Source organism: Durio zibethinus, chromosome 6 (genome assembly GCF_047325235.1).
Source record: "Durio zibethinus cultivar Kanyao isolate XHJ-2024 chromosome 6, ASM4732523v1, whole genome shotgun sequence".
NCBI lineage: Eukaryota > Viridiplantae > Streptophyta > Magnoliopsida > Malvales > Malvaceae > Durio > Durio zibethinus.
Window position 1 is genome coordinate 3,579,239 of NC_143167.1, and position 27,840 is coordinate 3,607,078.

Below are 27,840 nucleotides of genomic sequence, written 5' to 3' on the forward strand. Positions count from 1 at the left end.
GATGGATATATCATGAATGCTTCATATGTTTTTTTTTTTAATCAAATTCTCAAAAAAAGAAAAAAGAACTAGGATAATCCCATTAATACTCAACTTACCAATTGTGCATCATGTTTATGTTCGTACGTTTTTCATGGTTTCTTTTTCAATACAAAGCTACTTTTATGATCTGATAAGATTTGTTTATATTAATAATTGCTAAATCACACAAACAATTTTCTATGTAAAGAAAAACTATAGAAATTTGTAAAATTACATCGATTTGGTACTAATTGCTTTGATGATTATTGAAACTTGATAGCTGTATTTTACTTGATGCATGGAGGTCAGATTCCAGTTGTCCAAGAGGAAAAGGGGAGATTAAGGAAGTCCAAACCAAAGAAGTAATTCAAAGCCAGGACAATATCAATTATCAACAAGCTTATCAAATCTTGAAAATTTCACTATAAGTCTTGCCCAAAAAATTCACATATAAAGTGAGGAGATTTAGAGATTACATAAATCATTTCAGAAACAGTTAGCAAGTTAGGGCTCAACTCCCCCTCTCCCATGTCTTGACCAAAAACAATGAGCAGACCAGTAGCAGCCTAGAGATGCAACCAATAAGAACAAAACAACCTTGACCATTGATGGCAAAGTGACCATAACATATACACACACATAGACTACCAAGAACAAATTAAACAATCTTGTAATCCACTTTCGGCACACCGGGCAGTTTTATACCTAGTAGACAGTAGTATTAAATTGGATGATGGCATCCCCTTACAAATACATAGGCTTGCAGGATGTTGCAGTCCTCAAAGACCAATGATTTTCCTATGCATTTGCTGTCCATGCAAACCTTCATCTCCATCGTGATCGTGAAAAATGAGTGTTAAGATCCCTACCAAGCATAGCACTAAACCCACAAGAACTTTGTCATATCGCTCCATCCAATGAAACTTGAGCTGGCTAGCACCATAGAATGATAAAGCCACCAGGGAGGTCATCACTGCTATAGTGCTGCAAATGCAAATCCAACGTCGCCTTAATTAAGCCATGTATAGTAAAATATGCCCAGGCTATAGCTTTCAAATAAGGAGAAGAACAGACTAGGCCGCTATATGTTATCTTGTCTGATTAACCAGAACTTAAGTATACCTGCAGACTAGTGACATCCAAAATATCTTCTGCAAAACACACAAGGACTTGCGAACTCTTTCATACACATAGAAAACTTTTCCTGTTTGTTTGTCCTCACTTAGATCAGTTCATTGTAACATTAAACTCTTATACAAACAATGTTAACAACTAATGTTACAGATTATGGGTTGAAGCAGGATGCAAGGACTGCGTTGAAAAAAATTATTGTCGCCAAAGCTTCAAGAAAAATGGTGGGTGCTGGGGAAAAGGAAGGAAAAATCATGCAATTTGTTTTCAGGAAACAAAGTAACTGGCTTAAATCAGTTCTATAAAAAAAAAATCAAATTGATTAAACAATTCTCAAAATTCGGTCCTTTGTTATTTATACCTGAATAGCAGCACTATAATTGCAAGTACCATCATGGAAGACGAATTTCCAGCAGCTAGAAACACAGGAAGAGTGGTAGCACAAGGAGACAATGCCGGAACAAGGACAAGTCCGGCGACAGCCATATTCTCCATGGGTTGGTTATGAGAATGACTGTGACCACCCTTTCCAGACAAAAACAACAATATATAGCTACCACCAAGAACAATGAGCAAAAGTGAAGCAAGTTTATGCACTGTTTCTTCACCGGCAATCGTGTTCGCCATAGTGATTGCTGTTATACCAAGAAGTGAAGTAGATATTACATGCAAAACTGCTCCGAATGCGGCTGCACATAGAAAATAGTACAGAGATAAAGAAGAATGACTGAAGCAATGCGCACAAAAATTGTTTTAACAGTATTTGATTCCCTTATGTTAAACTATCTGCTACAAAACCTTCGAGTTTTGATAAAATGATAGAAACCCAGAAAAGCAAATCAACTGCAAATCAATTATGACTTTAAATAATGTTTAAAAAAAAGCATCTGGGTATGTGTAAATTAGAGATCTAAAAGCATATATAGTTAGATGGAGGGAACTTACTGACTAAAAGGGTACGAGAAAGGGTCCATTTTTGGGCACGTCCGACGATGGAGAAGGGAAGCCAATGGGTGGGAATGAAGGAATGAAGAAGAGAAACGGTGGCTATGCCGCCTATTGTTGACAGATCTTCGGCGCTGAAACTCTCCATTTTTGCTTTTGTTTTAGAGTGAAAGGAGATTTAAGAATTTGAGATTCCTCGGGTCTTAGTTAGATTCAGAGAATACATTGCCGCATTACATTGATTTTGGTTTTCTTTTTTGAGTGGAGAAATGGTGAAGGAAGAAATGGATTAATGGCGTCAGTTGAAGCCTTGAGAAAGAGATCTGAGAATGAAATGAAGTTGATAAAAGCAAATCAGAAAAACGATAGGCTTTGGTTGATGTAGGCTTTTCGCACCAATTTATTTTTTTACGTTACGGTGGAATTGGCTTTTGATTTGGAAATAATGAATTACCCTGTTCCATCATGGTCAGCTTATTTGCTTCCCCCTTTACTGGGGTTTTTCTTGAAGAGGAAACTTTTGCTTACAAATAAATGTGAAAAAAAAAAAAAAAGAGTACAATTTTATTAAACAAGTTTAATAAATGTAAAAAAAAAAAAAAGAGTATAATTTCATTAAACAAGTTTTCTGTTTTCAACTTTTTACTTCTCTCAAGCAGGCATTATTTGAGAATCTATAATTGGTCATAGCAGGTGTAGTATTGGATCTTCAGAAGCCCTTTAAAATGTTGGCAATGGCAGAAACAAGTTGCCTTTACCAACGCAACAAATGACTAAATTGATGGCAAGATAGATTCAACATCCAAATGAAATATAGAACTGCAAAATGATTTAGAAAAAAGTAATAATCTTAAACGAAATCCACTCACAAAATCCCTAGTACATGGGCCAATAACATCTCTGTCCCACATCAAACATCCGGACCGGCTACAAAGAAAGTTCTGAATTTCAGAATAAGTTCTCTTTAACATCAATGTTTCTAAATATCGAAAAATAGAAACAAAACCTAGGAATATGTAGCTTAGTGATCCCCGGGCATGCTCTTAATAATATCAGAGTCACCTGAAAAACACCGAGTTACCACAATCAGAACAAGCAGGTATAGAGTATGTAATTCAACATGTTAACAACAGCCTTATATGTACCAGGGTCAATAATGCTGAGGCAGCACACTCTGAAATATTTGCCGCAAGCAGTGCCCAAGTCTACATTGTCTGCAGAAACAAAACACCCACATTTTTAAGGGAATAGTCCTCTAAACCAAATGTTGAATTACCAGCAAACTTTAAACAACAAAGTTGTCACCCATTAATCAACCAATCAGCCTTACATATGAAAAACTAGAATAACAGGGAAGGTTGTTTCCATCAAGGAACAATATTACAAAGATAAAGAACACACACCATAGACCTTAGAAATCAAGTCATTAATTGGCTTTTACATACAGATTAGGGTTCATTCAAGTATTTCCATTCACCAGCACCAGAAAATGAAATTCCAAATGTCTTTTCGCGAGCATCTTCAAATACAAGCGTTATTACTAATAACTAAAGAATGGTGAGGGGGCAGGGAGGGGGATGAACTAATCTTATTGATAATCTGTGAACTGAATATAAAATGGATATAGCTCAATGTGATGTGAAAATCAATCCAAGATACTAAGTACGCAAATCATGATATAAATAGCTCAATGTGATATGAAAATCAATCCAAGATTCTAAGAACTTAAATCATGACATAAGTAAGTATTTCAAGTATATAACAAGATTATAATAGGTAAGACGACATACTTCCATTGTAGTGGTGAACTCCAACCTTGCACAACATGGCATAATATTCAATCTCCGACTTCCTAAGAGGAGGGCAGTTGTTGGCAATGATAATTAACTTACCTGCAAAACATAAAAAAGTAAGAATATCCGCCTTCCTATTTACGAAGCTCAATCAACATAAGATTAACATCACAAACGGAACAATCCAACATCAAACAAATCAAGCAAAAACCATCATGCCCTTGTCCAAGTTAAACACTATTTTAACAAAAAAAATGAAATTAATTCAACTTCAATTCACCAGTCAAAACAATAAAATAAAAAATCCCATCATTTTTCATCTAATCCAAATCTAAAAACACCAGGAATATTCAAATCAACCTAAAATTTTTGAAATCAGACAACAAGCAGAGTTTTTTTAAAAAAATCCAATACCTTTGGAGCTTCTGAGAGATTTGAGAACAGTCTTGTAACCCAAGGTGTATTTCCCACTCTTCATAACGAGAGCCAATCTGTTGTTAATGCTCTCATGAGTCTTCTTCTGCATTTCATCAGACACCCCATTAACAACATAACCATTAATTAGCATATTTTCAAAAAATTACAAAGAAATAACTGTAAATAATCAAAAAAAGAAATCGAGGGATTGATTTTACGGTCTTCTTGGCGGCAACCATTGTCGTCCGAGGATACGATAGCTTCGCGAAGACGGGGGCTGGGACTGGCTGCGGAAAATACGAATTGGTTAACCACTAGAAAGAAACCCTAAAATCGAAACAAATATATTGATTCCTGACTCTAGGGTTTTTATTTTAGGATTGGGTTTTGGGGCTTTTGGTGTTTACTGTTTGGGCTGAAAGACCGACAGAAAAAGAAAACAAAAAAAAAGAAAGAATGCTTCGTTGCCATGATCCATCCCAAAATCATGGGCCAATCCTTTTAGAGATCCAATACCAATTTCAACATCAAAGGAAAGAGATTTTTTTTAGACTTGTTTTTTTTCTTTATATATTGTTTTACTTAATTTTTTATTTGAGAGATTTATAATTTAAAATAATTTGTAAAAAATAAATAAATTATAAAATTTTATCAACTTGCTTGTACAAAAGGCACTGTTTAATTTGCACAAAAGCGTGTAAAAAGTATAAAAATTTAAAATTCAATTATATCAACTAACTTTTAAATAGATCCAAGAATCAGTTAATAATAATGTGTTTTATTCTTACAACTTATATAGACTTTTTATTGGAATATTTTTAAAATAATAAATTATATGAATTATATATGATGATAAATGGTTGTTTTAAATATAATTATTTATTAAAAATTATGTCCTACAAATAATGATGTTTATATAAATATATTTTTTTATGGACAGAAATACTTGTACAAATGGACATCTATTTTATTATTAAGGGAGCTCTTAATTTTTGAAAGAGATAGAAAATACAATTTACATTAAAAAAAATTGGTAAATTAAACAAAAGCTAGGAAAAAGCCCTACATGTTTTTTATAACTAAATCATATGATTATATTATTGCATTTGTGAATGTTCGGCGAATTAATTTCGTAAACATAAAATGTAATTAATCACAAAATTTCATTATATTTTAAAGATTTATTCGCTAATAACATTTTTTTATATTAGTTAATAACAAATTTCAAGATATTAACTAAAAAAAACAAATCTTTGAATTTGTTAGTTCCAATGAAAGTAAATATATTTTGATCAATCCCCCCAAAAAAAAAAATTTATTGAACAAAATTTATGATTCTTTAACAGCTAAAAAAAGCAAGTAAAAATTCATACAAAACTAAAAAGGAAATAAAAGGTTCAAATGTAATTAACCTTGATCAAATTAAATTATGATTTCGACTCCTAAATATAACCTTTAAAGCTTTAAATTTTTACTTTTTGTGTTGAAACATTGGACGTTGGAGGGAGTATTGAAAATTAAAAAATTAATGTACTTTTTCTCCCTACAAATAAGCCCTGAAACTTCTTTAGTCAGGATAACAATTTATGTTTAATTTACGCTGGTAATAATAAATCAATTCAAATTTGTTTACAAAATTGCTAACCAAGTTATTATTTAACTTTAAATATTGATTGAAATATCTATATATATATATATATATATATAAGTCATTGTAATAAAAATAAAATTTCGTAACCTTATACTATAAATAAATTATTTGAAATCAAAATATACTCCGTTATATAGCATAATTAAATGTAGTTTATCTTGATATTGTCTTTATGTGGGATTAGAGGTGTTACAATTTCTTCACCTTTAATGCTTGACATCTCTGTCAAGTCGAGTCCATCCACAGAATCAAAATCACATCAGACCATCGTGTAGCACTTAGTGACTCATATGACTGCGGACTAGTGACCGCTCTAATATCATTTGTGAAGATCCACACTCAACTTGCGAGATATTGTCTATTTTGATCTGAAAATCTCACGATTTTATCTCATAAAAAACACTTCATAAATTGAGATTAAATCTCTACATATATATCATTCATTATCTATACATCATCTTGATACGAGATTAAAGGTATTACAATGATTCTCTTAAATAAAGCTCAAAAACAAACTCCGCATATGAAATATGATAATTTCATATGAAAAAAAAGGTCAGCTATACATTTATTTTTGAAATAGAAGTCATTATACATTAAATACTATTGAAATGTATATATTTTCAATGAACATATATATATATTTATAAAAAGCAATAAAAAAATTACAAGTAAAATTAATAATTTAAATATGATAATATGATATAAAAATTATATTAAAATAAAATAAAATGATATGATTTAAAATTTTAACGAATCATATATTAAATCGATAAAAATAAAAAAAATATTTTATATTTAATATATCAATATAAATTATGATATAATAATATTTAATTTTACATATATTAAATATGAAATAAATATAATATAAACTCAAAATATATTTTAGGTATGAATAATATCATAATATTTTTTCTTAACGATCCAACAAGCTTCGATTTTATCCTATAAAAAATCAAATCATAAAAACCCAAGTCATGAACAAAGAAAAACAAAAATGTATAGTCATCGATGATTTAGTGTATTTAAAGGGCAATAATAAATAATTAATTACTTAAAAAAAAAAAAGAATTTGGCAGTGTAAAAAAAGGGTTTTTCTTTCTTTCTTTTTTTTGTAGTATTTTTATTTTTATTTATTTACCGGACCAATTCAGCTCTTCTTTCTTTTTGCCCTCGTCTTTAGTACCCTGAAAAAAAAAAAAAAAAACCTTTTCCGTTATTCTATTTCTATTTTCTCCTTCTAGGGTTCCGTTTCACCGCCACCATGGCCGAAGTCATAAACATGCCGGTCGATTCCCTCGAGCGCCGCGGCGGTGGCGACCGTAAAGACAATAACAACAACAGACAGCCTCCGACAACTGACGATCCCAATTCCTCTCCCCCACCGCCACCTCTGCCTCGACGCCGCGACCGAGACTCGCGTGAGGCACGGGACCGTGACTACTACGATCGCAACCGCTCTCCTCCACCTCCACTTCCCAGAGAGAGAGATTATAAGCGCCGCAGTAGCATTAGCCCTCCGCCACCGCCGTTGAATTACAGGGATAGAAGACACTCCCCTCCGCTGCGGAGGTCACCGCCTTATAAGAGGTCTAGGCGTGAGGATGGAGGCTACGAAGGGAGGAGAGGGAGCCCTAGAGGAGGATTTGGACCTGGAGATAGAAGGTAATTTTTTTTTAGATTTATTGTCTTATTACAATTACAGAGGAGAGGGAGCCCTAGAAGAATTTGATGTGCTTAATGTTATGAACTTATTTCTGATTTGTTAAACATACTATTTTGCTTGATTGATTACAGCTTGGAAGTTCGTTAACTGAAAAAGTAAGACACGGGTTACAATAAGATGGAAAATAATCTGTAGTTTAGGTATAGGCCTGTAGAGTTTTGTAAAATATACTTTGTTAGGCCATGATGTGGCTATTTTGAATGCAAAACACTGCAAACAAAATCCTACTGGGTACCACTGACCTGCAAAAGAACCTTAAATATAGGAGACAGAATTTGACCCGCTGGATATGCTGGTAATTGTGCAAGATGTTTTTTAGTTGGACTGGGGGTAGCATTTTTTATGGTTAATGAAGGGTGTGAAAGTGTTTGTGCTGGTTTGCTTTAGGAAATTGTATACTTATTTGGGTCTTGATTTCATTTCCTTCTTGAAAATGCTTACACATTACAAGGATTCCTTGTTTGTTAAGGGAGCAAGGGACTTTCCCTTTCCTATTAATAGTCACATTGTTTTGCAAAATACTGGACTTCCTCTGAATATCTGGCACTGGCTTTTTGTTTTGTGTAGAGTTACCTGAAAATTGATCAGTCATTCAGTTTTCTCATATTGCTCTGTATCAGGTGTATCTTCTATATATGACTATGTTTCATTATTTTGACTCTGGACTTTTCTTTATGTTCATATTTTGGTCATCTATTTTGATACTTTCTTATATGATTAGTTATTTTCACTCGGCAGTTTTAGTTATATTAAGATTTACTCATGATGTAGAACACTTTTGATGATGCAGGTTTGGGTATGACTATGGTGGTGGATATGATCGTGAGATGATGGGGAGGCCCGGCTACCCTGAAGAAAGGCCTCATGGCCGGTACTTTGGTCGCTCTTCCGGTGGCTATCAGGGTAGTCCTTTCTAGAAACTGGTTAACTACTTTCAAATTTCCTCAAGCTTCAAATTTTGCACTTGGAATAATCTTGAAGACTTTTTTGTTACCTTCGTATTTACCTTCTTTTTGCCACTCACTATTAGTATAATTTAAAAGGTTATGTTACAGTTATTGATCCACATTCTTTGCATTCAAATTTTCAAATTTTAAATTTTAGCTGTTAATATAATATATGTTAAATTATTACGTTTAATGCTAGTTTTATAGACAATTCATTTTTACCAATAATTTGATATTTGAAGCCAGCAAATTCCTTCTGGTTATGAATAGCTCATTTTTCATGTGATGAATTATGATAATTGAAGATTAACAATGGGTCGAAAATCAAAACTGGTATTTTGTACTTAGTTTTCCCTTTTTGCCCTTTTAGATGGTAGTGTCATTTTGGAAAGTATTTAGATGCATATGATCAAAGTATCTTTGGGCATCTATGAATGATGCATAATTGTGGTCAATGATGAAACTGCAATGAGTTGGTGTATTTCTTGTAAAATTCCATAGGGTGATGATTCACTATTGTATAATGTGATAGCGAAAAACTTTTTATCAATCTTTTCAATTTGTTCTGTTTTATTTTAGTTTGCCAAATGATATTGCTTCTGCAGATTGGGATTCTGGCCGTGGCGGTTATGGTGATGCTTCCAATTCAGGGAGTACTCAAAGGTTAGCTTTCCATCTTGTTTAGGGACTCTTGTTTAGATGAGGTTTGAATTACTTTTTCGTTTCATTGCATTGCATTGTTGGCTTCATTGAAGTTTTCTTTTAATTGAGGCCAATTTCAAAATTGTTCTTATCATTTGATTGTTGGATCTTTATTTATCTCATTCAATAATATGACCTGATAAATAAATTTTTCAGAGAAGGATTGATGTCATACAAGCAATTCATTCAAGAGCTTGAGGATGATATACTTCCGGCTGAAGCTGAGCGCAGGTACATATGAGTATTAATGTTATTGATTCGGTTTTTAACTTGTTTGAGACTTGTGGCTTAAACAAATAGACTGTCAATTAACTGTGGCTTTTTACTTTGCAGGTACCAAGAATACAAGTCAGAGTATATATCTACCCAAAAACGAGCCTTTTTTGATGCTCACAAGGATGAGGAATGGTACTTCCCATTGTTTACTGAATTACTGCCTCTCTGATCACATCATTTTTCTAATCAGGCTTTGCTTATGTATGTAGGCTGAGAGACAAATATCATCCAACAAACTTGGTCACTGTCATTGAAAGGTTAGTTGTACTTGCATATTTGATGATGTTTCAGTTCATGAATTTGTTAGTAAGCTGATGGACCCCCTCAGCCCTGTATTTTGTAGCATGGTATCATTGATGGGTTTGGTGTCATTTCCTCTTTTAGGAGGAACGAGCTTGCACGCAAAGTTGCAAAGGACTTTTTGCTTGATCTGCAGAGTGGAACACTGGACTTGTAAGATTGATATACTGTGTCCACTTACTTTACATGCATATTCAGCCTGGCTTCCTGCATGTTATTTCTGGCTACTAACCAATAATTTATGTTTGTGATGCAGAAATCCTGGTGTCAATGCCTTATCATCAAATAAGTCAGAACAGACCAGTGATCCTAATTCTGAAGATGAAGCAGACATTGGTGGCAAAAGAAGGCGGCATGGTAGGGGACCTGCAAAAGAAACTGATCTTTCTGTGGCTCCGAAGGCTCATCCAGTCAGTTCTGATCCCAGAAGAATTCAGATTGACATTGAACAAGCACAGAGCCTTGTACATAAACTGGATTCTGAAAAAGGAATCGAGGAAAATATTTTAAGTAGGTCCAACAATGACAAAATAAATAGAGATAAATCTCATGGTAGTTTGAGCGGCCCTGTGATTATTGTACGCGGCTTGACTTCTGTGAAGGGCCTGGAAGGTGTTGAGCTTCTGGATACTCTTATAACTTACTTGTGGCGTGTCCATGGCTTGGATTATTATGGAATGATTGAAACAAGTGAAGCTAAGGGTCTTAGACACGTGAGAGCAGAGGGAAAGAGTTCTGATGTGACTACTAATGGATCTGAGTGGGAAAAGAAACTTGACTCATGCTGGCAAGAAAGATTGAGGGGTCAAGATCCTTTGGAATTAATGACTGCTAAGGACAAAATAGATGCTGCTGCTGTTGAAGCTTTGGATCCTTTTGTCCGGAAGATTAGGGATGAAAAGTATGGTTGGAAGTATGGTTGTGGTGCTAAGGGTTGCACAAAGCTCTTTCATGCTGCAGAATTTGTGCACAAGCATCTTAAACTCAAACATCCGGAACTTGTGATGGAGCTAACATCTAAAGTGCGTGAAGAGCTTTATTTCCAGAATTACATGAAGTAAGTGCGGTCTTACATGCAGCATATTGTTGTCTAAATTTTTAATTTGAAGGATACTTCTGTAAGATATAAATTGTTTCCGTTCACAGTGATCCAGATGCGCCTGGTGGGACGCCTGTTATGCAGCAACCTGTACTGGTATGCCACGACTGGTGTTGTTTTGATAGATTGCTCCTACTGCTTTTATAACCTCATTTTTTTTCCTTTTCTTCTTGTAGAAGGACAAGCCCCAGAGACGTAAAATATTGGAAAATCGCTTGAAAGATGAACGTGGCTCACGTAGAGAGCGGGATAATCGAGTAAATGGTAGTGATAGATATGATAGGTCTGAGAACCCTCAATCAAGTGATTTTCCATCCAACAATGATGGTCCTGATGGGGGAAATGATCCAATGTTTGATGCTTTTGGTGGACAAGGGATGCATGTTGCAGCTCCATTTTCTTCAGAAATTGCACCTCCGCCAGTATTGATGCCTGTTCCTGGTGCTGGGTAGGTCTTATGCTGTTCTACAGGTAGCAGTAGCTAGCTTATTATTTTCTTGAGGGCTTATATGTGTGTAATTGCAGTCCATTAGGGCCATTCGTTCCTGCTCCACCTGAACTTGCAATGCAGGTGTTCAGAGAGCGGAGTGGTCCTCCTTTCGAAGCCAACAGTAGAAGTGGACGTCCTGGACCTAATTTAAGTGGACCAGCGCCCTTTCTTTTGCCTCCTGGCTTCCGACAGGATCCTCGGCGTTTACGAAGGTAAGTTTGCAAACCATTGAGATGTGTTGCAGCTGTTTTACTTTCAGAGCTAACCTTAATTACTTGTCTGCCTGAATTCAGTATTATACAGTTCGCTTCATGTTCCTAAATTTTATGATTCAATAAATTCAAAATACGTAATTGTATACATTGTTAGGATGTTTGCTGTTTCTCCAATGGATTTTTTTCAAAATGAGGTTGGAAACTTGCAATTTATAAATCACAAAGTGGCTCTAGTGTTCCATGTAACTAATGGAAAATCAAATGGTGTTATGGTTTAGTGACATGCTTGTGATCAACCATTCCTCGCCTTTTTTGGAAGTCTATATTTTTGACATCCAATATACCACAAGCCATCACATTTCTTCCCCGCCCCTCTTCTACCCTTGTACTCCTTGTTCCATTATTCTTTTGTCTCATAAAATTTAATTGCCTGTACTGATAAATCTAACTTGAGCAGAGTCCCCTTTTTCTTATGGTTTGGGAAGAGAGAGAAATACTATGTTATGTACGCCTCTTCTCAGATAATAGTATGCGAATCAATTCTGAGGTTGCCACTTTGTGATTTTACTATTGACTATTAGTTATTCTGTATTTAGATTTTTAGTTATTCTATTGTGTTTCTCTTCTACGGTCAGGTTAGTAAAGCATGCCCTGTTTTATTTCATGCAGTTATCAAGACCTAGATGCACCTGAGGATGAAGTCACTGTTATAGACTACAGGAGTTTGTAGTTATTAGAAATGGAGGGATGACAAGACTAAAATGTATCTGATGGAGACAGAAAGCTATTCATCAAACAGTCCAAGGTGAAATGCCCCTCTATTTGAGAAGCATTGACCTTGTTCCATTTGGTTGAAACATGAAAATTCTTAAATCTTGCTGGGTGCACATTAGCTGCGTCTCCTTGTGATTAAGATTTTTCTCTTGCTATATGATTTCACTAAAAAGTGTGTAATTGCTGCGAACTGTCTTCTACAATTTTGGGCCCTCTTTAACAAATTTGTATCTGCAGTTCAAAGGACCTTTAGTGGATAGGTTTCAGATAACTGCTTATTTGTTTTGATCTTCCTAGTGTTATAAAGAGCTGATCATTTTATAATTTGATAATAAAATGCTTCCTGCTTTTGTGATATTCTTCAACCAGCAGTGGTTGGGGATGAGTTAGGATCTCACGTGCCTATTATGCCAGTGACTCATTTCTCTCTCTCCTACCTCTGTTACTCCCTTTTTTTAAATTTTTATTTTTTTTTTATATAATCTTTAACAGAATACGCAGGGAACTTAGCAAATTGATCAAATTGTTTTCTGCATTTTATCTGCGTCGTTTCTATGTTTTCGTCAGAGCAATTTTCACAAGGGATTTGCTTGGAAGGGATTGGCATGTAGTATTATGGATTGCTTAAAAGTTTTTAATGTAATATTTGAATTATTAATTTTTTTAATTAATGTGATTTTTAAAAGATTGTTTATTTGCTATATCATAATTTGAAGTTCGTCATATTAAAAGTACACATTACATTAATTAATAGATTTTATTAGAAAATTTACAAATATTACATAGAGTATTTAATTATAGTTTAAGAGTTACTTTTAACATCAATGCTCTTTTTGTTGGTTTTGTTTGCATAATTGTGCATTCGGTACATTCTCCCTATTTCACTTGCTCTCCCCGTTACCATAAAACCGGGTGCTCTGTTCTGACTGTGAGGCACAAGTTAACAAGTATCACTGGTCCGGTATCTTTATTGGCCGTGTCTAAGCGGATGATAATCTTGCTTGTGATAGCAGAGTTAATCACTAAATTTCGGCTTTATAATTCGTTTCATATTTCTTCTAATTACTTGCCTTGTAGCCTTCAAGTTGAGATAAATTCATGACTCTGATTTAGCTCCTGAATTTTACCGTTTAGAAAATCCCAAATAGACACTCAACCAAACTGATGCCCACCCCCAAGAGATGAGCCATGCCACAAAATGCATAAAAGCCTAATCATTACAGGAATGATATATTTTTCTCAAATGTGTAAGTCAGATTAAACATTATGATTGAATTCACTTTTTTACATGTACATATATAATACACAACGCAAAAAATTACAGAGGAAGAGATAGGGTAAAAAAAATCTATTCAACACACATACCACAAGTAGGAGCATCCCCATCATCTTGCTATGCTATTCTTGACCATAAAAGATGGTATGCCACCGATGGAGATAGGCTACTCATCCCAACTTCAATGCCTTCATTTCCTATGCTTCTTTGATAAAGGCTCCGCTTGTGGTTCAGTCTGCAAAAAGATAAAATTCCATGAAAATTCAAGAACAAAACAAAATTTGTGGAAATGAAAAAACAATTAGCATGATAAAATGACACATATCAAGAAGTGGAAGTAAATTACAAAGGTGAGATCCTACAAGGAAATGGTTGAAGACAACTGTAATTAGTAATATGAAGTGATAGATAACTGTAATTAGTAAAGGAAGAGGATGCTTACAGCATTTGAAAGCTGCTCCCGAATGTAGGCCATTGATCTTAACATTGCACCTAATGTATCCCTGGACACCTGGAATTTAACCTCTGACTCTCCTGTGGTAGTCTCGGCATCTTGAAGCTGGAATGGAAGATTAAAAAAAACTAATAAGCAAAAGACAGATAGTGAGGTGTTTCTGAGGGTATAAAAAAACAGCAAAAGCCATGCTTTGTTGTCCGATGGAAAACTAATTTATGTATTACAAGCAACAAAGCAATTCAATAACAAAAACGACAAATCATTGAGCCAAGTTGGCTGCCACTGCACATTAACACATGCTAAAGCAAAAGTCAACTTGTATATTCATTTCCACAATCACACATTTAGATTCCACATAATTCCATTAGAAATCCTACCTCACAATCAGATTAGTACACAATAATCAACACATGAAAATCAATTATTGAATGGCAATTTGTCAACACAGAATAATAATCTTGAAGCATTTATCAGTAAGTTTTTTGAATACTTCCAGAAAATATAAAGGTTTATTGTCATTTTGGAAGTGTATGACGATTACGGATTAACATACCTTCAAATTGATGACGGCGACCCTGTTAGCCGGGGTAGAGAGCTGTTCACTGATATAAGCCATAGACCTCAGCATGGGTTCTAACGTAACCCTTGAGAGCTGAAACTTAACCTCCGTTTCAGCTGATGAATTCTTGCTATAATCTTGCAACTGTATCAATTATATATCAGATATGCATAAGAAAAAGGCTTGCAATAAGTTGACAATAAGTGACAAAAAGATTAATGACTAATGATAGCTATGAGCTCCATAATAGCAGATGTAAGCCTAACAATTTTAAAGGGTTCCATGTACTTCAGCAATTAACTTGAAGGTTATAATTTTTAAAGGTTAATGCAACTAAGTTGCGACTCAGGATTTCATGTACTCACTGGTTATTAAAATTTTAAAATACACGTACCTTTAAATTAATGACAGCCACTCTATTTCCAGGTGTTGAATTCTTATTCTCCATTACCCAAGTCATTGATTTCAAACAAGGAAGAAGCGGCTACATCAAAGACACCCATAAATTTATCAAGTCGATATCCTGTTCTTCAATTCAAAATCGGTGGATAAATGAAATGACATTAAAAAAAAGTTGGAATTACTTATCATACCATGTTATCAGGATGACCATCATCCCGATGAACAGAAACAGGTGCCATTCGTGGCAGATTCAAATCTGAGACATATTGAGCCAAAGCACTAGTGTCATTAAGATTGAACCGTCGTGTAATTTCATCTTGCTGTGGCCATAGCAAAGGGGCTGTATCTGAAGCTGACATTGAGCTCTTCTTGTCATCATAGGCAGCACTACTGGCCTGTGAGCTAGGAGGTGCAACTTTTGATACATTTTTCTTTACAACAGAAACCTTCTTCTCACCTTCCTTAAGAGCACCCATTGCAACATTATAAGTCTCTGTAGCTATAGCCCCATCTTCTGCATATTTGATTGCTTCTTGACATAAACTATTATACCGTGCTGTCAGGGACTCCTGGCCATGCAATTCACCACCACGTTCATCTGTTCCAACCCCAGACTTTGCATTTTGTGTCCACCGTTTCAAGATGTAATGAGAAGGTAGTGTGAGTACGTTTGTGACAGTGAAGACTGTCAAAACATGTTTACAGAGGATGCCTGAATACTCAAACATTTGACAACTACAATTAGCTCTCATTTCAGGGTAGTTCAATGTAACTATGTACTCTTTGTTGTCATCCTCAAATTTTGCGACTCTGAATGTGCTGATAGCTCCATCCCCTTCAATTCTATTAGCAGTGTAAACAAAAGTTTCAACTAGTTCTTCTTGAAATTTTGTAAATATTTTCCGTGTATATAGATTAGCTGCCTGTTTCTCCATAGGTGATGGTGTCCGCAAGACTGGTGTGGTGCAAGTTGTGTCAAAATCAGCTTCAATCTCCCTCTCAAACCAATTCTCTATTGCTCGTTCATACTGTCTAAAGAACATAGGTATAGTGGTCTGTTGATTCACATAACCATCAAAAAAAGAGCCATCAAATCCTTGATTGGGAGATATTACAGCAAAAAAGGAATCCCGAAAGTAGGCAGGGACCCATTGAGCTCGAGCACTATATAATGACTGAAGCCAATCATGTGCACTAAGATTATACTTTTCAAGAAGGGAACTCCAAGACAATTCAAACTCCTCAATAGTTTCAGTCAAATTAATGCAATTATACAGTTCCACCTGAAAGTTAGGATGCACATGACAAACATGAGCCAACTTCTCTGGGCCTTCTCTTAAAACATGCCACTTATTAATACAGTGTCGAACACCCGGAAACACCTGAGACACTGCTGTCTGTATAACTCTGTCTTGATCAGTGATTAAAGAGACAGGTTGGCAATCGTTCATTGCAGTAAGAAATGTTTTGAAAAGCCAAACAAAAGAAGCCTCTGAATCATCTAGTAGTAATGCACAACCAAACAAAATTGTCTGACCATGATGGTTCAGCCCTGAAAATGGAGCAAACGGCACCCTATACTGATTTACTCTGTAACTCGTATCCAGTTTCACAGCATCACCAAAATGCATGTAGGCTATCCTTGACCTTGCATCAGCCCAAAACACATTAGCCATGCGATTATCATCATCCAGCTGTATTGCATAAAAGAAACCAGGGTTCTCAGCCTGCATTTTCTTGAAATAATCAAGAAGATTTTGAGCATCCCTTCCCAGTGTTCTTTTTCTGTTAACTGGCCTAACAGCATAATTCAGTGCCCCAACATTCTTAAAAGAGCGATTTGATTCTACTGGAGGAGTGTTCCTAACGCCACGATTATTTGCATCCATGGAGACACGATTTCCATCCATAGAAACATACATCACACCACTTGGTACAATTCCCACTCCTTGATAACCATCAGCCATGGTTTTTGCAGCACCCGCAAAGTGCCTACGGGGGCGAAGGTAATGCACTTTGCTAGGACTCATCACTGAATGGCTATGCTCCTTAATAAACTTTGTAACAATCCACTTATCTCCCTTTAACTCTATTCTAAGCATTGCATTGCAACTGTCAGCAGACCTTCTTTTCAAACCCTCTCTGCCACAGACAAACTCCCTAGCAACTATTGTCCCATCAGTTTTATTCTGTGAAGAAATATGACCAGCTTTGGAGCTAAATCCCATACGTCTAGCATACTCATCATAGTAAGTTTTAGCAGCATCTTCAGAATCGAATTCCATGCCCACATATGGCTCAGAAATCCCATCCTCATCATGAGCTAAGGAATTCTCTACATGATTTGCTTCTCCACCTTCAATGGGTTCAGCATCCCCATCATCTGACATTCCATGAGGGCTCACACAGTCTTCTGAATCAATCACATGGACATCCATACTAATCCACTCACAGTACTATTTCATTAAAGTGCCTTACTTTGTGAGCAAATTATGTTTTAGTATTTTGGTATATTCTATTCTTTTTGAAGCGAGCTTCACTTGTTTTCTGTCAGTCAATAAGAAGCAATTCATTACAACATAATCAAAAGCCATTGCTCTCACAAACACACATACACACACAACTAACATAACCTTTTACAGGAATTAGAGTTCATCAAGTTATGCTATTACCACACCTTTCTAGCCGACTACATGGAACTCTTAATGCAAAATACTAAATGGAAACTCACATGGAGTAACAGCTAACTAATCAACAAAAAGGCATAAACTCAACTTTCAAATGGACTAAAGGCCCTAAAGTATCACTAAAAAATTGTTCTCTACATAACTAAGCATACAAATGAACACACGTGCTCGCATAAAGTGTAAGAAAAAAGAGGAATTGAACAAAAAAATGCTTTTTCCTCATCCATAACAGCAAAGAAAACAACCAAGTGCTGAAAACTGAAACTCCATGGATTGAACTAGAGAACTAAAACTAAAGAAAACCCCATTACTCAGGATCATCTAAAAGCAGAAACCTACGTTGAAAAAGAGCAGAAAAATACTACCTTGTTGATCAAATTCATGAATTTTCCGTGGATAACTTAAAAGGAAGTAATGAGAGTTAGAAAGTACCTGCGAATGTAAATCTTGAAAAAATTGAAAGACAAACTGTGAGTTGAAAAGGAGAATAAAGCTCAGGAATTTTAAGGAAAATAGGAGTCTTTGGAGTTTGGAGTGGGACTATAAGAGATTGATCGTTTGTTTGAGAGTGAAAATCTTTTAGTTTTTTAATTTTTTTTCTTGAGAAAGTGAGAAACCCTAAACTCTGACTGTTTAAACTTTTCAAATTTGCAAAGACAACCCCTAAATTGTACTGTTAAGCACATGCTAAACGCACCTCCAAGATGATGAGAGAGAACAAAAAACCCGTAGTTTTCGACCCGAGACCAACCTTTTCGGATCATTCCTACCCGGTTTGTGGTAAAAACTAAAAACAAGTTTTCTTACTGATATTACTATAGTTAGTATGATGATTTCTTTTGACATCATCCTCGGACCTCAAGTAAAACAATAAAACATAAACTATATTTTTTATTCTCCTATCCTGACTTTAACATTGCTTTTTAAAAGATACTTTTTTTATACTTAAAAATGAAATTTTGTTGTTTTATTTTTTTTTGCATTCTCTGGAATCAATTTTTAATTTGGTGGATTCAGAAAAAAAAAATCAATTTTATTGCTTAATTTCATAGCCCAATTTCTAACCCAACGCAAAACCCATCAAAGGAGAAAGAAAGACTTTGCAACTCTTTTCACTTCAGTCTCCTCTGCTTCATCTACTCTCTGTAGAATTCCCAAAAGTATTGTTTCAAAAATATATCAGTCAAAAAGAAGAAAACCCAAAAGCCAGAAGATCAACCAGAAGCGAAATAATGAAGACTATCCCTCTAATTCTAATGGGCTGTGGAGGTGTTGGACGTCAACTCCTCCAACACATTGTTTCCTCTAGATCCCTTCACGCCAAGCTCGTAATTTCTTTTTCCCATTTTCTTCATCATTTCAATCTTTTTTTCCTTTCTCGGTCTCTTCTTTTTCCACAGCATCTTTTCATTCTAACTTCCCTTGCATTGTTCAAGTTGTTGTATTTTTTCTTTTGGGTAAATTGTCTGTGGAGGGAAATGAGTTAAAGGACAAGTCTTTGGAGTCGTTTCATTGATGATGAGTGATAACTGTATTGCTTTGAATATGATTTTAATGTCCTATCTTTTGTTGCATAGCAGGGAGTTCATTTACGAGTTGTGGGAGTATCTGATAGTAAATCACTAGTTATTGCATCAGATGTTAAACAAAAAGAGTTGGATGATAACATTTTAACCGAAGTTTGTAGGGTCAAATCAGAAGGTTCTTCTTTGTCCGAACTTCCTGGCTTAGGTAAATTCTTTTATATCCATGTTTTTTGTGTATCAGACTAAAGCTGCTTCTTTATTTATATTTTCATGATATTACTTATGCTTCTTTGTTGCGTATTACATGTAGGTGAGTGTCAAGTGTTCTCCAATTCAGAATCAAGAACCAAAGTGCTAGGCATTGCATCACTTATTGGAAAAACAACAGGTTTTTGTTGTTGTTTTGCTGTTAACATTTTTGGCACAGAATGAAATGCTTTATTAGGTTTAGTCAAAGTGCAAAGTTTAGTTCATGACCGAAAGAGCATTTATGTTTTTGTAATTTTGCCACAGGTTTAGCCCTTGTCGATTGCTCAGCCAGTTCTGAGACTATTGGAGTTCTAAAGCAAGGGGTTGACTTGGGTTGTTGCATTGTTCTGGCAAATAAAAAGCCTCTTACATCCACGCTGGTAATAAGTCCTAGCACATATCTTCATTATTCAGTGACTTGAAACAATTAGGATGCTTTTCCTGTCAAATTATATTTTGTGTAATTCCATTGATGTGAATGTTTTCACTGTGAACTCCAAATCATCAATAGAGTAACAGGCTCTGTTGTAAAGAGATGCCAAGGTGGCATTTCAGGCTGTTATTAACTTTTCCGCTATTGCTTTATAAGATTTTACCTTGCTGCAGATCTAAAATTATTATGATCTTTGTTTGCCCTATCCTGCAGGAGGACTATGACAAATTGGTTTCATATCCTCGCTACATACGACATGAATCAACTGTAAGTGAAGTGAAGCAAGCTCCTTGAGATATTTTTATTGCAGCACATACTGGAAGATGCTGTTTTCTGTAACTGTAGTGCAATGTCTCCAGCTTTTTCTACTGATTTAGTCATTTTTGCTTAACAGGTTGGTGCCAGTCTTCCTGTCATATCATCAATAAATCGCATAATTTCATCTGGTGACCCCATCCATCGTATTGTTGGAAGTTTGAGCGGTATAAATTTGTTAATCCACATATGAATATATACTGTTAGTTTGAATGTTTGTTGGGTGTCTACTTGGTTTTCTATATGGTTATTAATTATACACACCTATTGCTTTTGACTTGCCTTTCATATACAAAATTGTTTCTGACAGGTACATTGGGTTATGTAATGAGTGAGGTTGAAGATGGCAAGCCATTGAGCCAAGTTGTTAAATCTGCTAAAACCTTGGGATACACCGAACCAGGTTTATATAAAATTAAAATTGCTGTCTTTTAGTGAACGCTTTGTTGATAACTGAATCTTAGGGCTTCTTTTTGCCATGCTTAACTGAATTACACCCTTTAAAATTTGACCCTTCTCTTTGGCCCAAGGTGTTTTCACAAAGAAGTTAGGTCCTGCAAGATCTTTTAAAGTCACTGCAAATGTATTTTTATTGTTTAATCTTGTCATTGCAGATCCACGAGACGACCTCAGTGGGATGGATGTTGCCAGGAAGGTTCGAGTGAATATGCTCCCATGTTGTTGATTAGTTTGTATATCTGACTCTGTTTTTCTCAGATATGAACTGCATGCCATTTGTTAATATGAACTGTTTGGTGAGAAATATAATATTATGACATGCAGACATGCATTATCATATCATTGAACCTCTTATGTGATTTGCTAATCCATTTATGAGGTTTATTTATCATTTCATGTATTTTGTATGTAAATAAGACATAGGCATAAATAGCCATTGTGGCCTTTTGCATAGGAAAAATTCTATGGCCCGGTTTGGCCTTTCTAACGTCTATAATATGCTAATGGCGAGGATCCTTGATGTATAAATCAATTTATACTTGATCTAATGGATTATAGCTGGATTAGCAACTATCCATTATTACATAACTTATTTGAAGTGATGAAATGGACTTATCATACTTGCATAGATTCTCTAGGGTGAAGTTGATCTATTCCTACTTTAGAATTTTTATGATTGCTTCAAGTACATATCTGTTTGATTTAATTAGTTTCCGTTCTCTGAAACAGGCTTTGATCCTTGCCCGACTTCTTGGGAGGCGTATTGACTTATGTAGCATAAGGGTCAGTATCAAAAGTCTCTGTTCCCTGCTGTTCTATTGGTTGCTTTGAAGCCATAATAACTATACCCCTTTTTTCTCGGCTGAGAACTATAATCCATTGTATGTTAAAATTTATGCGGGTAATATTTTGCAAATCTTACAGAATGAATTAATTAACATCTTTCCTTTGGGGAAGATGACAAATGGTAAAAAGGAATTGTAATTACTACAACTTTTAACTTTGGTTATTTCATAGAAATTTCTTGATAAATCTTTTTTGAATAGTATAGGAAAGGTTAAATATATTTTTGTTCAAAGCATGAAACTATAGGTTGTCCAGTTTTGCAGTAACGAATAGAATCCTCTATTCAATACATGGAGGTGGTTGTGAGAAGAGCATGCATACTGCATCTTGCTTCACATGCATTGAGCTAGGTCAGGATGAAGGTGAATACTTCGGAAGGCCTGAGTTTAAAATTAAATTGGTCGGTTTTATGCATTATCCAAATAGTCAGTCAACTTCAATTTCCTTTTTATGGTTTGATCTATTTTGAAGATTGAGAGCTTATATCCTGAAGAAATGGAAGCTAGTAAGATGTCTGTTGAAGACTTTTTGAATGGTGGGATTGTAAACCTTGATAAAAATATCGAAGAGAGAGTTAGAAAAGCTTCACTCAATGGGAATGTACTCCGTTATGTCTGTGTGATAGAAGGCACAAGGTATTTAAATATTCATGCTACTTCTTTTAAAAACATGGATAGAAATGTTGATATGCATTCAAGCACATACAGACAAACACCTGCACCTTTAAAAAGTTGTCGTGATTTGTTATTTTTGTCTGAGGTCTGACAGTGATTGTAGATTTCTCACATAGGATCTGCACAGGTACAGTTAATGAATAATTCGAGTAAAACAGAAAGAACTCTGAAGGTTGAAGGAGATTGATTTGTCTGGCCAATTTGTTATTTTTATCTGAGGTCTGATACCGATTGTAGATTTCTTATATATGATCTGCACAGCTATAGTTAATGAATAATTTGAGTAAACAGAAGGAACTCTGAAAGTTGAAGGAGATTGATTGATCTGTCCAACCCATAGAGCCATACTGATTGCCAACCCAAAAGACTTTTCTGAAAGTAAATTGAAATGTAACAGTTGGTTTATTTATGGTGTTAATAATGTTTGCTAAATTTAACTAGCATGCTTCCAGAAGTGTCTGGAAAAATCCTAACATTGGACTTACTTACCATTTGTTCTTTTTCCCGTCTTTGAATAAAATCTAATGGTTCCATGACCTTGTTACTGCTTTTAGGTGTGAAGTTGGAATTCAAGAACTTCCTAAGAATTCTGCTTTGGGAAGATTGAGAGGAAGTGACAATGTAGTAAGTTCCTCCTTTCTTATCTTATAGTGGCTCCTTCTCTGACTGAAATTCTAATCTGTATGGTAAATTACATTTTTAAAATATTGGAAATTCCAATGCTTAATCCATTGGAAGTCAGATGAACAGGGAACAACTAGATTTAATAAATGATAAGGCTTAAAGTTTAGAGTTAATATGGTTAAATTCTTTTTCTTCTCTTTTTGTGTTGTTCTAAGGATGGAACAATAAATTCTCATTTTCAGTTGTGGTAGAATAAGACTGCTGGATGTTTAGCTCAAATATGTATTCGAGCTACTAGATATGAAGTTGAACTATTTCTCACCTGTTGCACTTGCAGCTAGAAATCTATAGTCGATGCTATGGTCAACAACCATTGGTTATTCAAGGTGCGGGAGCTGGGAATGATACTACTGCGGCAGGTGTACTTGCTGATATTCTTGACATTCAGGATCTATTTCCCGGAAAGAAATTTGGTTCACCGGCTTGGGAAAACTTGGGACTCGAGCCATGTATTTTACCTACAAAATGAAGCAAAGAGACACAAATCTTTTGAATGTCAAATAAATTTGCTAAGGACTGCATGTTGAATGTTGTTGGGATGTTCCGATGCTTCTGTCAAGAAATCTTTGATTAGAGATTGTGAACATGCAGGTGTTTGAGCTGATAATAGAATGGAATCTGCTATTTTATTCTTTACAATTCAAAATTTTAAAGAGCATTAACAGATCTTCATATTTTCATGAGGCTGCTTTCAATGCTAAGGGGTACTTTGACTGGTAGAACTTGAGAATTTGGGCTTAAAAGATCTTCAACCATAAACTTTGAGACAGATAAAGAAACTTGATAGGATTAATGTGAAAATCTCAAGGAAACAGCAGCACTTGACTGTCTGCTATACAGAGGAGCACTTGATGATGTCCACGGTGCAGATGAATTTCCTCTGTCGTTTCCTAAGGTCCTGTCCCTAGCTATCATATTTCAATCACATATTTTCATCTGGAACTCATTATGACTTAAAGAAGTAATCAGGATTTTGCAACATGTCAGAAACAGTTAAACTACAGAAAAAAAACATTGGCAATACTGAACTGTGGAGAATGCACTTTTATCGTAAAACATTGCATCAGAATGCATTAAGAAAGTGCGTTTTGAGTGATTTCCAGCCCATAATACATAAAATAACAATCTTAAATTTAAAACATGTTATTTTATACTATATAAAATCATTACATGTAAATATTTCATCGTATGGAATAAATCTACAATGAAGTCTGCTGTTTTGTTTTTCCCTCACTTATCAAACTCACTTATCAAAGCTGGGAACTACCTTCCACCTCCAGTTCAAGATTTTGATATTTGTAAAACTTAGCACACACCAAATAATAACCAAAATTCAGTGACCCCAACACGACAAAGGTCCAATAAACATTGTCTAGCCTTCCATCGTTTATGTCATCTGGTAACCATCCTGTAACATTCCTGATCAGATCAACCAGAGCTGTGCTCACATAGAAAGCGATCCCAATGACTATAGAAATCATGGAAGTTGCTGTGCTTTTCATTGAGACAGGGAATTCTTGATAGTACAATGAAACATTTCCTGGAAAATGAAATGCTTCTCCAATCCCAACCACAATGAGTTGTGGAAACAGCCATAAAGATAGCATAGGCACTATGGCACCACGCTGATCCTGGAGGTGGTGATCATGGGCTATTTTCAGCCTCTTTGACTCCACCAGGGCCGATATTGCCATGCTCAGTATATTGAACACATGGCCTATTCCTATTCGTTGCTTGGGTGTTAACGACTGGCCAGTCAGCTTCTGCCAATTGGGGAATAGAAACCGATCTAACAGGGCAATAAAGACGGCTGTGGTGATTAAAACCACAACTACGATAGATCCAGCTGGGATCTTGAAATTGGGCCCAAGGTGACGGTCCATGGCTAGAGCTTGGAGAACTGTCATGTTGGTCTGGATTGCAATAGGGACTGCTAAAAATACTGTGCTTGCCCATATTGGGAAAATTCTGATAAGAGTTTTCAGGTCTTCCACTTGTTGGACTGAGCATATTCTCCAAGGCTCGGCAATTGATCCATCTGAATGGATGTCTCCTTCAGTTTTCAGTGCTGCACGGTTCAAGAACCTACATGAAATTAAGTATTTGATCAATTAAAACCTACATCAGATCAAAAAAAATCTTCTTGTTTGATCAGTTAATGAAAATGTTTTTCTTTGTCCAAATCCAAGGCTATTTATCAGATTCTATCACCAAGGAAAACTACAATTTCAAACATGATAGGATCAAGGTCATGAGCAATTTTTTGTGGGGTTCACGTCTATTTTAATAAATTGTCATCCGAATTCTTAGTATTCAATTAATGACAAAGTGAACTCTTTCTGTCTGACATGGTGAGCAAGGAAAAAGACATGCAACCACTTGGCTAAAGTTGAAATTTAGAGACATTATTGACTTCAGCAACACTGATAGGACTCCTTCATCCAACCAGGATGAGTGGAATAAGGCCCAAGGCAGTCCTGATGGAAGAGCATGAAGTGCAGCTTATCATGCATTTTACTTATCTAGTAGCTGCAATAGTAACAGGAATAGTATGATCACTGACAAAAGTAGTCATTTTCAGCACGAGAAATAGATGAATGAAACTTTGAAAGCATGGGCAGGCAACTATTTACAAGCATCATCATCAATGATTATCAACATTTAAGTTCATATATACCTGAAGCTACGTTTAGGCGTTGCAGCTGCGGTTTTAATTGTTCCATCATTCTCATGGCAATAATCTTTACTGTCAGATGAAAGCAAGATGTTCCTCTTTCGTACAGCAGCAACAACCACACGAGCTAAACTCGTGTAAGGGCTTCCTTGTGGCTTGTCATGCCGATAGAAACGGTTTCCCACGAAGAAAATGGCCAAACCAATAAAATTAGCAGCAGCACAAATGCCAAATCCCAATCCCCAGCTAATACTATCCTGAACATAGACGATGACTAAAGAACTTATAACACAACCAGCATAAAAGAAAAAGAAGAACCAGTTGAAGAAAATTCCTTTATCCCTTGGATTATCAAATTGATTAGCTCCTAATGTTGCTAGAGTAAAGCGTACCACCCCCAGGCCTACGGATGCCAAAGTGATACCCGTATACAAAACAGCTAATTGAAGTTTTGATGGACCACGGCACAAACTTGATCCAGTTTCACAGTGTTGAGGTCTCAAGGAGCTGAATGTTGCTGTTAAGGTTAGAACAATCATTCCCTGGAAAGGTAGAAAAGTTACAAATCAAACTTTTTTTTAATTAAATAGATTGATCTAGAAAGATTTTTCACAGAAGTGAGACAGATAAGAGTGTTATTACCAGCAAAGAGAAAGCTGAAGAAATTGAAACAACATGAAAAGAGCCAAGGAAAGAGTCAGCCAGGACTGCTCCAATAATCGGAATTATATTGATGGAACCGTTGATCACATTCGCTATCTGAGTAGCGTCAATGCTCTTGACATTGAATTCCTCAATCAAGTACACAATCAAATTCGTCAACCATCCCCAACCAGCAATGATCAACCCCGTCAAAGTTGCTTTTGAAACAAAAACATGAACAAACGTTTCACTACAACATAGTTTTAGACTTGTCTAAAAGGAAGATAGATCAGAGGGAGAGGTAGACAGACCTGAAACAAAGACAAAGGTAAACCAACCACCACGTTTCCCACCAGAACTTGACAACTGCGCTTCGTAGTCACCTGCGACAGAACCATTCATGTTGCTAGCAGTACCAGCTGACTGTTGCAAATCCATGGATGACATTTTAGCCTTTGGGTTTTGAATCTGAGTTGCTTTATGTCAGGCAATCATTTTATAGACTAAAGAGTATCTGTTTTTTTATACTGGTATATCTGATATCTACCCCACACATTGTTGAAAGTCCCACTCCTCTTAAGATATCAGACATGAAATTCTTAAAAATAGCAAATATTTAGATTCTTAAAATCCAACAATTAGCTTTTTTTTTTTCTTTCTCAAGTAATGTTAATTGCAATAATGAGACAATATTACCCAAAAGATTTGGAAAAGGATATACACAAAATCATAAAATTATTGGATGTTGATCAGTCAATGGTCTTTTACATGAACTAATAAGCAACGAGCCAATCAGAAGGGTGAAACTGTGAATAACGTGATGCATAATAGAAAATTTTATTTCTTTTATTTAAATTACGGTAGCTGAAATGTTCCCACCAACAAATTTTGACAATGAAGGTCTAAAGCATAAAAAAAAAAGAAAAAAACATAGATAATTAGAAAACAATAATGTTAGTTGCAACTTGTCTTTAAAAAAAATATACTAAGAAATCATTTTGTCTTAGGAGATGGCGGATGGTTTTATTATTTTCTTTCTTTTTGATTTGTTAAAAAGCGACTCTACATTCTTCTAATGAAATGAAAGGATCTTTTCAGTGCATTTAGATGTCCCGGGAATACCCTGTTTATGTTAAAATTATGCATTATATAAACCTGTCGTATACACTCTTTCATTTACCCTAGTAGTGGATCCATGTGAAAAGGTAGAGTGTTCATGAGCATCTTTAAATATTAAAAAAAAAAAAATTCCTGGACACTCTTAAGAGTTTTTCCTAAACACCTTTTTCATTAACATAATTAATAAATCCATTGACAATTATATATATATATATGTTATAAATGGACACGCCAAAAAAATTCCGGATCTGTCAATGATTTACCCTGCTTATCATTTTAAAATTATGCATATTACATTCAACCCTTTACAGTTTAATTCTCTATAAACAGTTCAATTTCACTTCGTCA

General features: G+C 35.3%; 6 protein-coding genes across 7 annotated transcripts; 2 read left to right on the forward strand and 4 right to left on the reverse strand.

The window, feature by feature from the left end:
* Positions 1–409: 409 nt before the first annotated feature.
* On the reverse strand, positions 410–2,475 carry LOC111286177 (uncharacterized). Its single transcript, XM_022876003.2, has 3 exons — positions 2,098–2,475; positions 1,514–1,841; positions 410–1,005 (listed from the first exon to the last, which is right to left on the reverse strand). Exons 1-3 carry the CDS (start codon positions 2,243–2,245, stop codon positions 801–803), a joined length of 681 nt encoding a protein of 226 aa, XP_022731738.1. The 5' UTR covers positions 2,246–2,475; the 3' UTR covers positions 410–800.
* A 452-nt stretch (positions 2,476–2,927) lies between these two features.
* Positions 2,928–4,682, reverse strand: LOC111286178 (large ribosomal subunit protein eL30). The gene is made up of 5 exons (XM_022876004.2): positions 4,526–4,682; positions 4,305–4,410; positions 3,888–3,989; positions 3,243–3,311; positions 2,928–3,159 (listed from the first exon to the last, which is right to left on the reverse strand). The coding sequence occupies exons 1-5, from the start codon at positions 4,544–4,546 to the stop codon at positions 3,119–3,121; spliced, it is 339 nt and encodes a 112-aa protein (XP_022731739.1). The 5' UTR covers positions 4,547–4,682; the 3' UTR covers positions 2,928–3,118.
* Positions 4,683–7,130: 2,448 nt separating this feature from the next.
* Positions 7,131–12,847, forward strand: SE (C2H2 zinc-finger protein SERRATE (SE)). 2 transcript variants are annotated; one of them, XM_022875461.2, is made up of 13 exons: positions 7,131–7,626; positions 8,478–8,590; positions 9,240–9,297; positions 9,493–9,567; positions 9,670–9,744; positions 9,822–9,869; positions 9,997–10,065; positions 10,169–10,969; positions 11,059–11,107; positions 11,188–11,459; positions 11,537–11,713; positions 12,174–12,263; positions 12,386–12,847. In XM_022875461.2, the coding sequence occupies exons 1-13, from the start codon at positions 7,226–7,228 to the stop codon at positions 12,444–12,446; spliced, it is 2,289 nt and encodes a 762-aa protein (XP_022731196.2). In that variant the 5' UTR covers positions 7,131–7,225; the 3' UTR covers positions 12,447–12,847. The 2 variants fall into 2 exon arrangements, with proteins under 2 accessions (XP_022731196.2, XP_022731197.2); XM_022875462.2 differs by lacking the exon at positions 12,174–12,263.
* Positions 12,848–13,679: 832 nt separating this feature from the next.
* On the reverse strand, positions 13,680–18,473 carry FRS3 (FAR1-related sequence 3). The gene is made up of 6 exons (XM_022875460.2): positions 18,304–18,473; positions 15,376–17,731; positions 15,177–15,266; positions 14,777–14,926; positions 14,209–14,325; positions 13,680–14,001 (listed from the first exon to the last, which is right to left on the reverse strand). Exons 2-6 carry the CDS (start codon positions 17,620–17,622, stop codon positions 13,957–13,959), a joined length of 2,649 nt encoding a protein of 882 aa, XP_022731195.2. The 5' UTR covers positions 17,623–17,731; positions 18,304–18,473; the 3' UTR covers positions 13,680–13,956.
* A 351-nt stretch (positions 18,474–18,824) lies between these two features.
* LOC111285839 (Glyceraldehyde-3-phosphate dehydrogenase-like family protein) lies at positions 18,825–23,703 on the forward strand. Its single transcript, XM_022875463.2, has 12 exons — positions 18,825–19,199; positions 19,452–19,602; positions 19,708–19,785; positions 19,911–20,026; positions 20,293–20,346; positions 20,474–20,561; positions 20,705–20,797; positions 21,009–21,049; positions 21,583–21,636; positions 22,171–22,334; positions 22,928–22,997; positions 23,335–23,703. Exons 1-12 carry the CDS (start codon positions 19,104–19,106, stop codon positions 23,524–23,526), a joined length of 1,197 nt encoding a protein of 398 aa, XP_022731198.2. The 5' UTR covers positions 18,825–19,103; the 3' UTR covers positions 23,527–23,703.
* A 596-nt stretch (positions 23,704–24,299) lies between these two features.
* LOC111285826 (protein NRT1/ PTR FAMILY 2.7-like) lies at positions 24,300–26,928 on the reverse strand. The gene is made up of 4 exons (XM_022875444.2): positions 26,685–26,928; positions 26,374–26,591; positions 25,735–26,273; positions 24,300–25,142 (listed from the first exon to the last, which is right to left on the reverse strand). Exons 1-4 carry the CDS (start codon positions 26,818–26,820, stop codon positions 24,308–24,310), a joined length of 1,728 nt encoding a protein of 575 aa, XP_022731179.2. The 5' UTR covers positions 26,821–26,928; the 3' UTR covers positions 24,300–24,307.
* Between the last annotated feature and the right edge of the window lie 912 nt (positions 26,929–27,840).

Coding starts and splice junctions, on each gene's coding strand:
- SE (XM_022875461.2), top strand. CDS start 7,226: ATGGCCGAAGTCATAAACATGCCGGTCGATTCCCTCGAGCGCCGCGGC. Junction 9,568..9,669: donor CCGGCTGAAGCTGAGCGCAG/GTACATATGAGT, acceptor TTTACTTTGCAG/GTACCAAGAATACAAGTCAG. Junction 10,066..10,168: donor CAGAGTGGAACACTGGACTT/GTAAGATTGATA, acceptor TTTGTGATGCAG/AAATCCTGGTGTCAATGCCT.
- LOC111285826 (XM_022875444.2), bottom strand. CDS start 26,820: ATGTCATCCATGGATTTGCAACAGTCAGCTGGTACTGCTAGCAACATG. Junction 26,592..26,684: donor TACCTTTGTCTTTGTTTCAG/GTCTGTCTACCT, acceptor TTGTTTCAAAAG/CAACTTTGACGGGGTTGATC. Junction 26,274..26,373: donor CTTCAGCTTTCTCTTTGCTG/GTAATAACACTC, acceptor CTACCTTTCCAG/GGAATGATTGTTCTAACCTT.
- LOC111286178 (XM_022876004.2), bottom strand. CDS start 4,546: ATGGTTGCCGCCAAGAAGACC. Junction 4,411..4,525: donor TGGTTGCCGCCAAGAAGACC/GTAAAATCAATC, acceptor GATGAAATGCAG/AAGAAGACTCATGAGAGCAT. Junction 3,312..3,887: donor AGTTCACCACTACAATGGAA/GTATGTCGTCTT, acceptor TTGTTTCTGCAG/ACAATGTAGACTTGGGCACT.
- LOC111285839 (XM_022875463.2), top strand. CDS start 19,104: ATGAAGACTATCCCTCTAATTCTAATGGGCTGTGGAGGTGTTGGACGT. Junction 19,200..19,451: donor GATCCCTTCACGCCAAGCTC/GTAATTTCTTTT, acceptor GTTGCATAGCAG/GGAGTTCATTTACGAGTTGT. Junction 22,335..22,927: donor TGTGTGATAGAAGGCACAAG/GTATTTAAATAT, acceptor TACTGCTTTTAG/GTGTGAAGTTGGAATTCAAG.
- LOC111286177 (XM_022876003.2), bottom strand. CDS start 2,245: ATGGAGAGTTTCAGCGCCGAAGATCTGTCAACAATAGGCGGCATAGCC. Junction 1,842..2,097: donor TTCTCGTACCCTTTTAGTCA/GTAAGTTCCCTC, acceptor TTCTATGTGCAG/CCGCATTCGGAGCAGTTTTG. Junction 1,006..1,513: donor ATTATAGTGCTGCTATTCAG/GTATAAATAACA, acceptor TTGCATTTGCAG/CACTATAGCAGTGATGACCT.
- FRS3 (XM_022875460.2), bottom strand. CDS start 17,622: ATGGATGTCCATGTGATTGATTCAGAAGACTGTGTGAGCCCTCATGGA. Junction 14,326..14,776: donor TCGCCGTCATCAATTTGAAG/GTATGTTAATCC, acceptor CTTCCATTCCAG/CTTCAAGATGCCGAGACTAC. Junction 14,002..14,208: donor GGGAGCAGCTTTCAAATGCT/GTAAGCATCCTC, acceptor ATCTTTTTGCAG/ACTGAACCACAAGCGGAGCC.